General features: G+C 42.9%; 2 protein-coding genes across 3 annotated transcripts in view; both read right to left on the bottom strand.

Moving 5' to 3' along the window:
* Positions 1-2,241: 2,241 nt before the first annotated feature.
* btbd3a (BTB (POZ) domain containing 3a) lies at positions 2,242-6,627 on the bottom strand. 2 transcript variants are annotated; one of them, XM_071529000.1, is made up of 5 exons: positions 6,532-6,627; positions 5,843-6,096; positions 4,750-4,840; positions 4,014-4,132; positions 2,242-3,379 (listed from the first exon to the last, which is right to left on the bottom strand). In XM_071529000.1, the coding sequence occupies exons 2-5, from the start codon at positions 5,992-5,994 to the stop codon at positions 2,347-2,349; spliced, it is 1,395 nt and encodes a 464-aa protein (XP_071385101.1). In that variant the 5' UTR covers positions 5,995-6,096; positions 6,532-6,627; the 3' UTR covers positions 2,242-2,346. The 2 variants fall into 2 exon arrangements, with proteins under 2 accessions (XP_071385101.1, XP_071385102.1); XM_071529001.1 differs by having other exon boundaries at positions 5,843-6,099; positions 6,532-6,613.
* Positions 6,628-7,723: 1,096 nt separating this feature from the next.
* Positions 7,724-14,299, bottom strand: part of LOC139652064 (striatin-like) — a gene marked incomplete at its 5' end in the record, with an annotated part of 39,106 nt that continues 32,530 nt past the window's right edge. The window contains one exon of the mRNA XM_071529002.1: positions 7,724-13,455. Within this exon, the coding sequence (XP_071385103.1) occupies positions 13,286-13,455 (170 nt within the window). The remainder of the gene's footprint in view (positions 13,456-14,299) is intronic.

Here is a 14,299-nt window from a genome sequence, read left to right as displayed (position 1 = left end):
TCCTGCAGTGTGAACGGAGCCAAACTGAAGTCGAACAGCAACGTTGGGTCTGTTGCACAAAAACTTCCATGTGATTCAGAAGTTGGACAAAGTTTTCCTTTATTTCCAAACCGGCCACCACAGCACACACACACACCCATAAGGCCACGGGCACCGACTCACTGCACAGACACATTCTGGTTGGAATCAGCCGACGGAAACAAAGACATCCAAAAATATGTTTTCTGAATATAGAATAAGATACAAAAATGTTTTCCCCCCCCGTTTTGAAAGGGGTCAGTTAGAGAAGTGCATCGAGACGGTCAGAATACCAAGGGAAATATTTACACAACTGCAACGTTAAAGACACTTCGGATAAACTTTTAAAGGAGCAATTCACTCAACGACAAAACTGAATTAATACAAGCATGATCTCATGTTCTCCAAAACCAGTTACTGAGAATAAATCTGATGAGAGTGAGTGAGACTGTCTCAGGGAAACTGTTTGGAAAATATAGTTTTCATTAGTTGACAACCAAATTTCTAATGAACTACATGAAGCAAAAATCCTTCTAGAGCAGTGATTCTCAACCTTTTTCATATCAAGGACCCTAATTCAGTCCACATTAGAGACACAGACCCCCATTTGATGAGATTTTGTTTCTCGGACCCAAATCTGAGACTATTTTTATTGTCAGATATGATTTTGTCCAGAATCCCATGACTGTCTGTATTGTAGGTAGAGAGATAACAGAGAAACTATGATCAGAACAGTCATTCTTCTACATTCTCTAATTGTGTTAACTTCTTGTAAATGAGATAATGATGAAGTTTAACAATTCATCAATTTGCTGAGGACCCCCTCGAACCCCCTCAAGGACCTCTGGTGGTCCCCGGACCCCACGTTGAGAACCACTGTTCTAGAGAATCAATTACACTGCAGGCTGGGACAGAAAGAGTTCAGGTGGATTATGGGTGAAATGCCCCTTTAAGTTGCCAAGTTTAAATCAGTCTAAATCTCAGTCATCAAAAGAAAAAAGCCTAAAAAAATGGCAAAACATAACAGAGAGCACCAGAGGCAGGTTATACTGGCAATATGAGTAGAAAACTTCGGTAACAGACTTAACTGTAGCGAAGTGTCACATTACAAATATAAAAAATATTAAGCCTTAAATACCAAAACCAATGGTTAACACCTGCACAAGATAAAAAATAAAGTCAAACTGCCCGTGCTTCATAGAGTTTTAAATGTCCTCCTTCAGTAACTGTAGGAATGTATTCGGCTTTCCAAAACCAAACCAGAGTTTTAACAGCTGATCAGGATTCAGCTGAACGAGCAACATGTCAAGTATTAAAGAGTCAGATCAAACTCTAATCTGCACTTCACAGCCTCCATGTTTCTCATGTAAAAACAAAATACTCGGCTAATAATCTTTAAGGCAAGAAACTGAAAACCGGTTCCAGTAAAGGCGGCGGTGCACGAACAACACAGTCCAAGTGAAGCTTGAAATAGAAACAGCTGAAAATGGCGCCACATAAAAAAATGTTGTGTATACTCTCTGTGGCTTCTAGTGTGTGGGGGGGGGGGGCATGAAGTTTAAAGAGGGAACTGTAACCGAGGGAAACAGAAACAGCGGTGACAAAAACAACAACAACAGCAGCTGTGGTGGAAACAGAGACAGAGACAGCTGAAGGAAATCTGAGGATCAGAAACCGTTTTGATCGTCATAAAAAGGAGCAGAAATCCTCCGACAAGCTCAGCAAACCGTTCATGTCGAAGAGTCGACCAGCAGATGTTACCGTGGAGACGGAAACAAACTCGACGAAAAGGAAACGGAGAAACTTTCCCACAAGGCAACGCGACCAGTTGTGATATTTTAGGCCAATCACAGATACAGTGGGGAGCTGGTGTGTGAAGAATGTGACGAGTTCGGCCGGCAAGTCTGTTCACACCGCAGAGTCTGAAGCTGATTTTCTGTAAATATGTCCGTTTGTCCCAAAAACTGACCAAAGTTGATTCTGCAGTAAGTAAACCGCTTTCTTCATTTACCAATCCACAAGATGTGACGGAGGAGCAGCTGTGTAGAGACCTGGCTTGATGGTGGAGGAGAAGGGGTTCGGTCAGTGGAGCGATCAGGTTGAAACCTCACCTCACCTCTGAATCAGACCCACAGCAGAAGGTCCAGGAGGCTCAGCAGTGAAGAACCTCCCTCCTCCCTCCCCCCTCCCTCCTCCCTCCTCTCTCCTCCCTCCTCCCTCCTCCCTCCTCTCTCCTCCCTCCTCCCTCCGCTTTCCAGTTTCCTGAGAATTCATCTCCACCGTTCAATATTTCACCTCAACACGTGAAGCGAAGTAGGAATTTCGGACTCAGGCGTAGAAGATGAGTTCGGGGATCTGTCCTCCCTGCACTCCGGTTCCATTGGTGCTGTCTGAGGAGCACTGGAACTGGAAGGTCACTTTCCCGCACTGCACCTCCGTCATGCCCTCCTGGCCGAAGTAGCTGAGCTCGTTGCCGTCCAGCACCACGCTGGCGGTGTAGAAGGTGTCGGGCTCGATCTGGACCGGGTATTCGAAATACACGGAGAAGGTGCTGCTGGAGCCGTCCGAGAAGTACTTGATGATCCTCTGTCCCATCGGCACGCCCTGCCGCTTCAGCTCGATCTTGGCGCTGTACTCGGCCGAGCCGCAGCTGGAGCCGTACAGGCCGAAGCCGGCGATGAAGACGCGTTTGTCCACGGCGAACTGGATGCTGTCGCAGCGGCCGCGGTAACGCCACTGGTTGCTCCTGTAGGCGCAGGACTGGAAGCGGTGGCAGCGCTGCCTCGTCAGGCCTTTCCGCGGTTTGGTGCAGAACAGCAGCTCGGGCTTCTTGGCGGCGGTGTACCACAGGAAGATGTCGTTGGTCTCGTTGAGCGTGAGCACGCCGGACTGCGCCGCTCCGTTGGCGAAGTCGTCCAGCGCCATGGTGGGGACGCGGATCAGGTAGATGGCCTTGCCCAGCGCCAGCCGCTTGTTCTCGATGGTCGGTGTCAGATCGCGGCGTTGGCACTCGGCCTCGGCCCAGTTCAGCGCCGCCTCGAACACGACCATCTCCTTGGCGTTCAGCGTCTCTCTGCGCAGGATGCTCTCCAGCGTCTGGGAGTCGATGTCGCAGAAGCCCTCGGAGCGCAGGGCGAGCTCGGCCTGGGCGTCGATCACCTCCCAGCAGCGCTGCGTCAGGTCGGGCTCCTCGAACAGGCAGCTCTGGGACAGCAGCACGCACGCGTTCTTGGCGCTCAGGCTGGTTTCCAGGAAGTTGACGCAGGCCCGCGCCAGGTGAGGCACGATGTACTTCTTGGCGGCGTAGAGAGTGGCGAGCACCGTGTCCGCACACAGGTCGATCTCATCGCAGTAGATATACCTGGGAGGTCAGAGGTCAGGGGTCAAAACGGCACAGCTTCACTTCAGTATGTACAGTGGCTGTATTTCAGTCTGTCATTCACTTTTCCTTACGGGAAAATAAAAGTTATTCTATTCCATACTAGTATTTTCTGCTTTTTCTGCTAAGTATTTTCTCCTGCTACAATACTGGATGAAAATGCATTTTATGGGGATTTTTACTCTGAAATGTAAGCAAAGTGGGAGTTTTCTGAAACCTCATGAACATGAGTCAGTTGGTAGACACAGGTCATAAAATTAGAGCAATTTTGCAAGTAAATTGTATTCAGAATGTTTCAGCCCAGAGATGGAGTATGATTAATATCTTATGAAATATGTTTATCAGTGAGTCAATAAAGGCCAAATGAATAAGGGGTTAATACTTTTACAGACTTGTTTTATTTTATACTTTAATGTCAATTGTCACTCCACCTTTATAGAAAGCTGTACTTTGCATATATTTTAGATTAAAAATTAATATAGTTTAAGCATTGAATACTTTCCACGGCTATTATTTGAATCTGTAACGTCTCTGTATAGAGGCAAAACAAAACGGTTCCACCACAGCTCATAGAAACTGAGTGAATCAAGGGAAGAGAGTGAGATGATGGACGTACTTCAGCATGGCCAGGAAGGAAGGAGGTTCCACGTCGGGGATCCGGATCTCGTCCTGGTCCTCGGCCAGTTCCCCGTAGAACATGGCGTGGAACACCGAGCTTCCCACAGCCAGGACATACTGCCGGGCCGCAGGGAAAACACGGACGTCATAAAAGAGAAGATCCACACTTAGTGAAATTCGCTCAAGATGATTCATGGGATAGACAAAGAACATATTTCTACTAAACAAATGTATTATCATGTCTATTTTTTCTGATTTTTCCCCAATTTTTGCTTTTCTCGTGTGAAATACTGAATAGTTTTCAGCCTCCTCTGATAATGAATCAAATGAAACAACCTGAAAAAAAGATGAAATCACTCTTTTGTTGAACTGAGGTTTAGGGCTGCAACTAACGATTATTTTCATTGTTGATTATTTTCTCGATTAATCGATTAGTTGTTTGGTCTATAAAATGTCAGAAAATGGTGAAAAATGTGGATCAGTGTTTCCCAAAGCCCAAGATGACGTCCTCAAATGTCTTGTTTTGTCCACAACCCAAAGATATTCAGTTTACTGTCATAGAGGAGGAAAGAAACCAGAAAATATTCACATTTAAGAAGCTGGAATCAGAGAATTTTGACTTATTTTTCTTAAAAAATTACTCAAACCGATTAATCGATTATCAAAATAGTTGGCGATCAATTTAATAGTTGACAACTAATCGATTAATGGTTGCAGCTCTACTGAGGTCTTACCTTGTGTCCTGGCACTCGCTGGGTCCCTCCAGGCGGCCCCACCACAAAGTGAACATCTGCCATCACCTCATTGTTGAACATGACTGAATTCCTGCAATTACACAGAATTCAGCCGTATCGTTTATGTCGTATCTCGGAAACATAAAATCAGGGTTCCCACACTCATTTGGACATCAAGACATCAAAGACTTTTCAGTGACATTAAAAGTAAAATAGGCAAAAGTTTGATGAAATTCACGGGCTTAAAATTGTGATGTTTTGGAGTGACGCATGACATTGGATAAAATTATATATCATAAAAGCCTCATTGTTTTCTCCTGATTTTGTCAGGGGAGGAAGTCCTGGTGAAATCCTTAATTTTCAAACTGCTGCTGTATCAACACTCATCTCCATCACAGGGTTTTTCTCGGGATGGGAAGTGTTGACGCTGGGATGGAGAGAGCTGAGCCACATAAAAAACACTTCTCAAAGGCCATCCATTCATGGGGCCTTGTTTTATTTTGCTCAAATCCACAAACGTTAAAGGATTTTCATGACCTGAGGGAACACTAACATGCTCTACACTTTGAGGCCCTGGATTAGAAACAAAGTTGTCAAAGTAGATCAGTGATTCTCAACCTTTTTCATACCAAGGACCACAAATTTAGTACACATTAGGGCCACGGACCCCCATTTGATGAGATTTTCTCTCTCTCAGACCCAAATCTGAGACTATTTTTATTATTAGATATGATTTCGTCCAGAATTCCAAGACTATCTGTATCGTAGGTAGAGAGATAACCGTGAAACTATGATCAAAACATTCATTCTTCTCATTCTATAGCTGTGTTAACTTCGTAACTTAAATAATGGTAAAGTTTAACAATTCGTCCATTTTCTGGGGACCTCCTGGAACCTCCTCAAGGACCCCTGGTGGTCCCCGGACCCCACGTTGAGAACCACTGAAGTAGATGATGTTTGACTGGTTGACAGCATAACATATCACCTTCACATGGCTATAAAGCAATGTCAGCCAGTTTCCACAGGTCAGTAAGTGAGGTAACTACAGTAAGGTAAGCCAGGTGGTCTGAAGCGGTTCGGGGAAGCCACCCACCTCTCTCGGATGGTCGGGTACAGGCCCTGCCAGTTGCAGCCCTGGATGGTGTTGTTGTTGGTCAGGTTCTGCTGCTGGTACTGCTGCTGGATGGCGGTGCTAGCCGAGGTAGAAGGGACCAACTTCTTGGTGGGAAACAGCTCAGCAGCCATCTTCTCCCCGCTACAGCGACACGGGGCTGGGCATGGCAGGTGTGAGGCCCGGCTGAAGCTCGCTGCTGCTCATGGGAGTGAAACCTCGGTGTGTCGAGAAGGCTGCTGGTCAAACACACCGAGAACCGACAGTCAGAAACACCGGGAACAGCGAGCTAACTTCACGTCAAGTCCTAAGGTGTAACCGTTAGGGCGACAGGAAGCAATGCTAGCTAACGTTAGCTCGCTAGGAAAAGTCAAGGTACATCATCCGTGAAAGTCCTATTTAACTAGTTTGCATGTAGCTAGTAAACCCTGCAAGAATGAAACGGCTACTGAGCGAAATATAACACAATAACGTTCGTCTTTCAGGAATCTAACAAAATATCTAAACGCGGGAGGCTACTTTAGCGTTAACGTTAGCCAGTTTATGCTAACCTAAAAGGCGATGTCAACTAGTTTGCGAACTCATATCTGCTTCAACGATTGAACGTTTGCTAAGCAACAAAATAAACAAAAACTTAATTCGCTGGTAAGTCCAAATATGTATAATCATACCTTCACCATATCAGCTAGTTTGTCACAGTCTATTCGACGACAGGCTGGCGGCTCCGCTTTGTTTACAGTGACTAGTTCCTCTTCTTCTTCTTGTGTTATTTGCGGCAGATGAACTGAATAAAGGAACATCGCTGCCCTCCACAGGTCAAAAATAAAATGTAAATCTTTAACTGTTACCCGAATGTAAAGGACAATTTTGTGTAAAAAAAAAAAAAAAAGTTACTCAATTAATTGATTGGTTCTTGTTGGGGCCAAACAAAGTTTTAAAATAAAGAGAAGAAAGTCCTAAATCAAATATTTCGTGAAAATGCCTCATGTTCCAGTGGCTAAGCTAGTTTTCTTCTTCGTGTATTGGCGATGTCAGGCTTGTAGACGGATCCAGTGTTTACTGCCCTCTACGGGCTGTAGGCTGCTGCTGTCTGATATGCGTAAAAGCCCATTATAACCCAAGGACAGACTGAACTAATGAACTAATAAACTATAAGATGTAAACTAATATTATTGTATATTTAATGACAGATGCAGCATGAATCAATGTAGGGGTGCAATGGAAAAAAGAGATAATTTCTTTTTTTTAAAATTATTGTTTTTAGATGCTGATTCTTTGCTTATTTGCCACTATAAATTAACAGATCATATTGATGCTATGATTAGCCAACGAACTAGGTTAAGAATCTAGGATGAATGGGCCTGTTGCATTGTCTTTTCTAGCATAAGTTGCAGATTTGACTTGATTTTGAGCTCCACAACCCGAGGAATGGACATTACATAGACCATGCAATTTCCTCATGGGAATCACTAAAGATCATATTAAATACCTGTGAAATATTACACTGTAAATGCAGTATAAACTCAAGTGTCCTCTAGATAAAATAACTGGATTTGAGTTGTCTTGGAAAAGGTTTCAGTCTGGGGAACTCTTCAGGGCCGGCTGGGAAAAATCTGGGCAGTGAAAGTAACTGATAAACACTTTTCCCCACCTTTGAGCAAGGCACTGAACCCCAAAACTCTACTGTAGCTGTCCAGTTTCCACCAGTAGAAGACTGTGGTTGTACTGGGAAGCTCCCAGTATGAATATGTGGATTTATATGAATGTGACTTTCTCTGGATAAATAAGGCTTAAACACAATAAACACTCTGTAGTTTTAATGCAACATAAGACACATATCACTATTATGATATACAACATATTCCTTTATTGTTGTTATTGATAAATCTGTCACTCTTCCATGTCGGAAAAACAGAACACATCATGAAAAAGAATAACAACACTTGTATGTACTTTATGTACAGCCTAATTAGCATTTATAGTCTTTCTTTATTGTTTCTCTATACAACTGCAGGTTAAAGGGGCGATGACAATAATTTACAGGCAAACTGAACTTGATAGCGCAGTATGCATTCACTCTCCCACCGGTCAGGTTTCTGTCTGGAGTGAACGGGTTCGGCTCCACTGTTGGCCTCAGGAGACAAATCAGTGTTTTGACCTGAACAGAAGTTTCTAAATCACACCCAGCTCACAGTTCAGCTACCTGCATCACTACTGGCTAGTATTTCTGAAGAACTGTATATGTAGTGTGAGTGACTTCTAACATTAAGGAGATGATGTACACCTAGTCCACTATGATCAGCTCAGATGGTTTTCAATGCACACACACATTGGTATCCAATAGTAAAGGAGCAGGAGATGCTAATATTGGTGGATACACTTCCACCTCCATCGCTCTGCAGGTGACACACAGCAACCTCTATTAAAACACAGCAGCGTTTAGGAGACCCAGTCTAACTGTTCTTAGCTTCAGTAGGTCTTCTGCATATAAACTATCCAACTGCACACTGTGAGGCTTTGCTGACAATATAATCACATCTGTATTTTTCTTATAACATTTGCAAATAGCCTTATAAAAGGAGCGAACGACGCGTTTCACCTGTTGCTCCCTCAGGTTTGTTTACTGGTCTTCTACATGTCGACCAACAGGGGGCGCCGCAGCCGTCGTGGTTCTGATGAATGAGTGTAGTGATGAGGCGATGTTGGGAACATTTACCACGACAAGCAACCAGACTATTAAATATCACCGTTTCTGTCACTTAAAGGAACAGTTCGCCCCAAAATGAAAATTCTGTCATTATCTACTCCGGCCCAAGTCAGGCGAAACTCGTCCAAAACAGCTGTATCTACCTCATTATGTATTACCAAGTCCTCACTGACACCACCGCACCACGCTCCGCCAGACCCCAGCCTCCCCTATTGGCTGGCAAGTTGTAAACAGGATTAGCCTTTTTTTCTTAAGAGTTTTTAAAACTCAGACTTAGATTTCAGGCAAAAATGCTTAATTAGCTTAATGCTAATGCAAATTAAAATTTACCAATACTAACATGCTAATGCTAATAGGCTAATTCTAAAAATGCTAATGTAAACATGAATGCTAATGTTGCGAGTCCCAAAAGGCCTAGATTTACCTCATTATGTAGCATTATTCTAGGTAGAGCAATCTGTAACTTCTTGTATAATGTAGCAACCAAAACATGGAAATTGGCTAATCCTGTTTACAGCTCACCAGCCAATAGGGGAGGCTGGGGTCTGGCGGAGCATAATGAGATAGACACTGGACTCAGAGCAATCATTCGGCTACAAAACACTTGGATTATGCTGCACATTGTTTAATTTTCTGGTCATTTTCTGCTCTTTGTGGAACTCTAAACAGCCAGGCTTCCGTTCTCTTAGAATGTTTTTAGGGGAAAACTGAGGTGGAACTGCAGCAGCTAACTGGGTGTTTGCCGGTCGTACAAACTTCAATGGCGTTTCAGCTGACATGGGGGTGAGTAGATAATGACCGAATTTTCATTTTGGGGTTAAATTTTCCTTTAATATACACTATATGCCAGGTTAATAAATAGATCTGCTTTAATACTTTAAAACTGTACACTTTTTTATTTCCCTTCTTTACATTGTCTATATTTACCTGAAGACAAATGCTAAAAGTCTTATTTTTTGTATTTTCGCTCTACACAAGCACACCAAATTCCCCAAAGTCTTCCACCATCCCAGGAAACCGCCTGCGTTTTTGAGATGACCACATTTTGGTAAAAAGCAAAATCTTGTTATGTAGTGCTCAGAGGTGAAGGCATGTACACACACTTCTGATAATACCAGCATATATACAACCCCCACTATAAAGCATTCGCATGAATCCCAAAGGAATAACTACACTTTTCAAGTAAAACAGAGAATACGTCTTAAAAAAATATCTACCTGTATCTTACAAGTCTGCCTTTTCACCAAACACAAATAGTAATTAAAAAACTAATAACTGCTCAAAATAATTACACAAAATACAATTTTCAACCAGTTAGCGTGTAAAGCATATACAAATTTTAAGTGTAGTGTTGTGTGCAGTTTGGGAACCTTAGTTCTTCTTCCAAAACAGGGGCTAAATAGGTTTTACATTGAGTCTAATCTCTTGTAGCCAGACCTCCATCTCAAACTAAAAGAGGTCTGGAGAAAGCAGAACAGTATGTTAGAAAAGGGCGGAGACACTGTGAGCTGTCATCATACTTCAAACCAATAAAATTGCAGAAGGGCGGAGCCTGGCGCTGCTGCTCACCTGTGTGACGCAGCCTGTTGGGAAACATGCTGTTATCCCCGTTACTGAGAAGAGTCTTCAAGCTAAGAAACTGTAAAAGGTTTATCGACTGAATTTGATGTGAGCACAAACTTCTGACAAAACAGAAGTAATACGTAAGTCTATATTTTCATCCATTTTTATCGTTAGCGTAGCTACACTAACAAAAGAAACTTGTTTCTACCTGGACAGAAGGCGGGGGGCGTTTTGTGCTCCACAAGGTCTCATTAGCCAACATTTCCTGACAAGAAGTTCTCCAGACCTCTGTGAGCTTGAGACGGAGGTGTGGCTACACAAGATTACATTGAGTCTTGCACTATCTTTATTTTACAAAATAACTAATAGCATTGGCTAATAGCATTAGCAACAAGAACTCATTTTAGCAGTGAGCCTTTCGGCCGCAGCAGGTTTAGTAGGAAGCTTCTTGTCTTTGAAGACAATACTTGGTTGACTCTTTTGGCTTAAATGGCATTTAAAAGCAGTAATAAATACTGTATGTGATCAAAGAAAAACAGAGACAAATGAAAAAAGTATCACTGCAAATTTTTCTCAATGCAGTTTGTCTGGATTTTCAACTATAAATACACAGTAAAAAGCAGCATGTTTTCAAATCGGGTCTCATCACCACAATGTTGATCAATCGAGAAGAAACTCATGGAACTACAGTATTCGAAGGGATTCATTCCAAAACACTATATATCCTTTTGGAAAAAATTGCTACCTGAAACTCATCAGTCAATATTTCTAAACCAAAATATTTAATGTATTTCAAAATATTTTTTTTTAAACTTTAATAGTCATCCGTAATGGGCTTTATTGCCAGCAAACATTTTGGCAGAGTAGGTGTCAATTTTTTTCAAATGGTGGAGATTTAACTTTGGAATGAAACTCTTTATTTGATCTACTACTAGCAAAGTGTCACTTGACAACAGGTCAATCTGGTTTACAGGTCGATGCTTGGTACAGTATATTACATTATCATTAACATGTCACAGTACTGCTGTCCTATGTAGCTTTCACAACAGAACATCACAACAGCCACAACACTTGGACCTGGAGAACTGTGGTTTGGTGAAAGCTTTAGCATCTCTAAATATATTTGAAGGGTTTCATTCCAAAACGCTACAGATGCATTTTGGAAGAAAAAAAAAATCACCATTGCTCAATATTAAAAAAGAAAGCCCACACACATCTTCTAAAATGTTAATACTCTGTAAGTAAAGGGCTCCCGATTACTAATGATTTCTATAACAAGTGCGCTTGTGCTCTCTAGCTGCTCGGGTGGGATCTGCATGACTGGAGTGAGTGAAGTTGACTTTAAAACTCCACCTGACACCAAAGTGCTGTCAGAGAATCACTGAACAAAATATTTAATTCCTGTGTTGACTGAGCCTCTTCAGTTACAAACTCAGCAGCTACTTCCTGGTCTGTGGATGTTCAGCCAGCAGCCTCCAGCTGGTTGATGCTTGTGTGATTTCTACCGTACTGCCTGGTGTACGAGCGCACATTGGATTTCCCTGCTGCAGACTCCGGGGCTCTGCAGCCTAAATACTGCAGACCGTGATTTCCCTCAGCACTGCGCTTTAAAAAAAGCATTACACACAAACTAATGAACAAACCAACAAACCAACGCACAAACGAATACACACACACAGCCCGGCTCTTCTAGAGACGCTCCTCCCAAGCACCAAATAATATATGAGTTTTATTTTCATGACAGAAGTAATTTTGTTATTTAAGGTGCTTCTTTCAAAAGGTTGAGATCTCATTTTGGAATGAAACTCTTCAGTTATTAACGACGACCTGCTGACTTGTTGGCTGTCACAGACCCAACAGGTACGAAGAGACAATGCCTTTCTGTGCGGAGGGCTGCAGGGACAGCAGGGTGGCCCGGTATAGAGACCGTCCTGTAAGGTTCAATCTCCAGTGTCCGCCCCGCAGAAGTGTCCTTGAGCAAGGCACTGAACCCCTACCAGCTCCAGCCTCAAGAAGGACTGCTCTGTGCTCGACCCTGACCTCTGACCTGCAGGAGACATGATGACTCTTCCCCCTCAAAGATCAATAGAGGATCACTGCCACTACTCAAAGACAATCACCTGTTCTCCACTGAGTTGGTTTGAAATCAAAAGGTAAAACTAAAAGTCTTTTCCAGGCTGTAGGCACAACTTAAAGTTTTCAATTCTGAGGACAGGAAATAATTCAATGAGTTTAATTTAGATAATAAAATCACACTAAAGTAATGTAAGAGCAAAAATCCACTAAATCCCATGTGGAGTGTGAAAGTTTGACCCTTCAGAATGACTTGTAATCTTAAGGTGCAATAGGAGCACTCCAGTCTCCAGTCTGTGTTAGAGTACTTAGAATAAATGGGGGGATTTCCAACTCTCCATGTTGTCCTGTGGGATACGACTCATGATGCATATGCAACTCTGATTTAAAACTAAACTGTATGGATCAGAAGAAAACAGGACTTTATCTTGCTCTTTGGAAGAGAGTAACTCTTTAATTGGCCACTACCCCATCCCGCTGTGATGCACAAAAATGCAAAATTACTTTTCTACTAGACCTAAAATAACCTGTCTGTATTTTCTGAAGAAAAAGGCACATATTCATGAAATATTTCAAAACAACAACAAAAGACACAGGCAGTAACTGGTGTGTGTGTGTGTGTGTCTGTGTATGGGTTAGTGAAGTGAGAGGGCGTTTATCTGTTACCATACAAACAAAAGATTCCTGCCTTAGTAAAGGTACTGAGGGCTCCGACTAATGGCTCCTCCTGTTTGCTGACCATTCGTCGTCTCATCCAGGGGTTTGGCTTCGGCACCCAGGCCAGCCCGGGTCAGATGGGGAGGTGATGGATCTGACGAATCTTAAGGGAGCTATGCAGTAAGGGTCGCTGTCACCCTCAGTTATCTGCCACCAGCATATCGCTTATTTAATTTTTCCTCTCAAATCCTCTTCCCTGCTTTTTCATCCAGACTCAGAACTCACACAGCTACTAACTCATCTACCTGTCCACTCTCCCTGCTAAAACAAACACCCACCCCAAAACGGGCGTTTCCTCTTTGCGACGCTCATCGGTATTTGCGGTCCTTGGTGCTGAACAGTTAGTTGCAGACCGGTTGTTTGGGTCATACGAAGACCTTGGCGAGAGCATCCGCCCCGGCGCTGCCAATGTAGCACTTGGTGGGGTGGAAAGCCACATCGTGGATGGACTCCTCGAACTTCTTGCGGTGGGCAGTGAACTCCTGGATGCACGTCTTGCTCTCCATGTTCCACAGACGGATCGAGCAGTCGTGACCTAGGAGGACAGAGAAAATGAGCAAATGAGGACCGAGAAAGAGCGAGGTGTATTTTGTTGTACTGGCACTGTATTAGAGGTTATAGTGTGTTCACATTATATTGGATTTACTGTAAATACAAGCTGCCGACCGGGAAAAACTGTTCACGTCATCCTCCTAGTGATAATTACAAGTATGACATATCTCCCACTGTCACAAATTGCAGAAGTGTGTCCACACAGGTGGCAAACATGGCAGCAAATCCATTCATGTTGGAATCCAAGGTAATAAAAAAAACTAAATTAGCAGTAATATTAATACAATCATACTAATACACTCTACTTACAGAAAGTGTGCAATATCTGCTGTGGTTGTGTTAAATTCATAAATAAAAGTGATTTTGGATGCGGATGTTCCAACGCGTTTAACACCTGGCGACTTTCACATTGTAGTGACAAGATGTCATCCCATTCTTACGCTTCTTCTGATATGTGAATATGGCATTAGTTATATATATATTACTTACATTTACTAACATTTATTGTACCCTGACTGGTGTACCAGGTGGGTGGGGTATACTGTATCGGGAAAATCCAGATTCTGACAAAAATGCTGTGGCAGTGGTCACATGACCCACAAGCACAATGGTGACGTCATTCATCACTGAATGATGCTAAAGACAGGGGTGTCCACTTTCCCCAAGTGTTATTTCACTAGAGCTGTTAGCTCAAAAGACACGGCAAAACTAAATCTGCATGACTGAATTTAAATTAACTAAAGACTCAATGTCACGTTATGCAGATGATACTTCACTGTACGTCTCTGACCTTGAAAGATCCATTCTGGACATCCGTGAAAACTAAT

The sequence above is a fragment of the Centroberyx affinis genome, unplaced genomic scaffold, assembly GCF_046629955.1.
Source record: "Centroberyx affinis isolate AG114_WGS23_722 - 3 ecotype Tasmania unplaced genomic scaffold, CSIRO-AGI_Caff_v1 ptg001752l_1, whole genome shotgun sequence".
In the NCBI taxonomy this organism is placed as follows: Eukaryota; Metazoa; Chordata; class Actinopteri; order Beryciformes; family Berycidae; genus Centroberyx; species Centroberyx affinis.
This window is presented reverse-complemented; position numbering and strand designations above follow the sequence as displayed.

Excerpts from the sequence above, each read along its gene's own strand:
- btbd3a (XM_071529000.1), bottom strand. The coding sequence starts at position 5,994 with ATGGCTGCTGAGCTGTTTCCCACCAAGAAGTTGGTCCCTTCTACCTCG. Across the intron at positions 4,133-4,749 it reads AGCGAGTGCCAGGACACAAG|TATGTCCTGGCTGTGGGAAG; the intron begins GTAAGACCTCAG and ends GCGGCCCGGCAG. Across the intron at positions 3,380-4,013 it reads TCCTTCCTGGCCATGCTGAA|GTATATCTACTGCGATGAGA; the intron begins GTACGTCCATCA and ends CTGACCTCCCAG.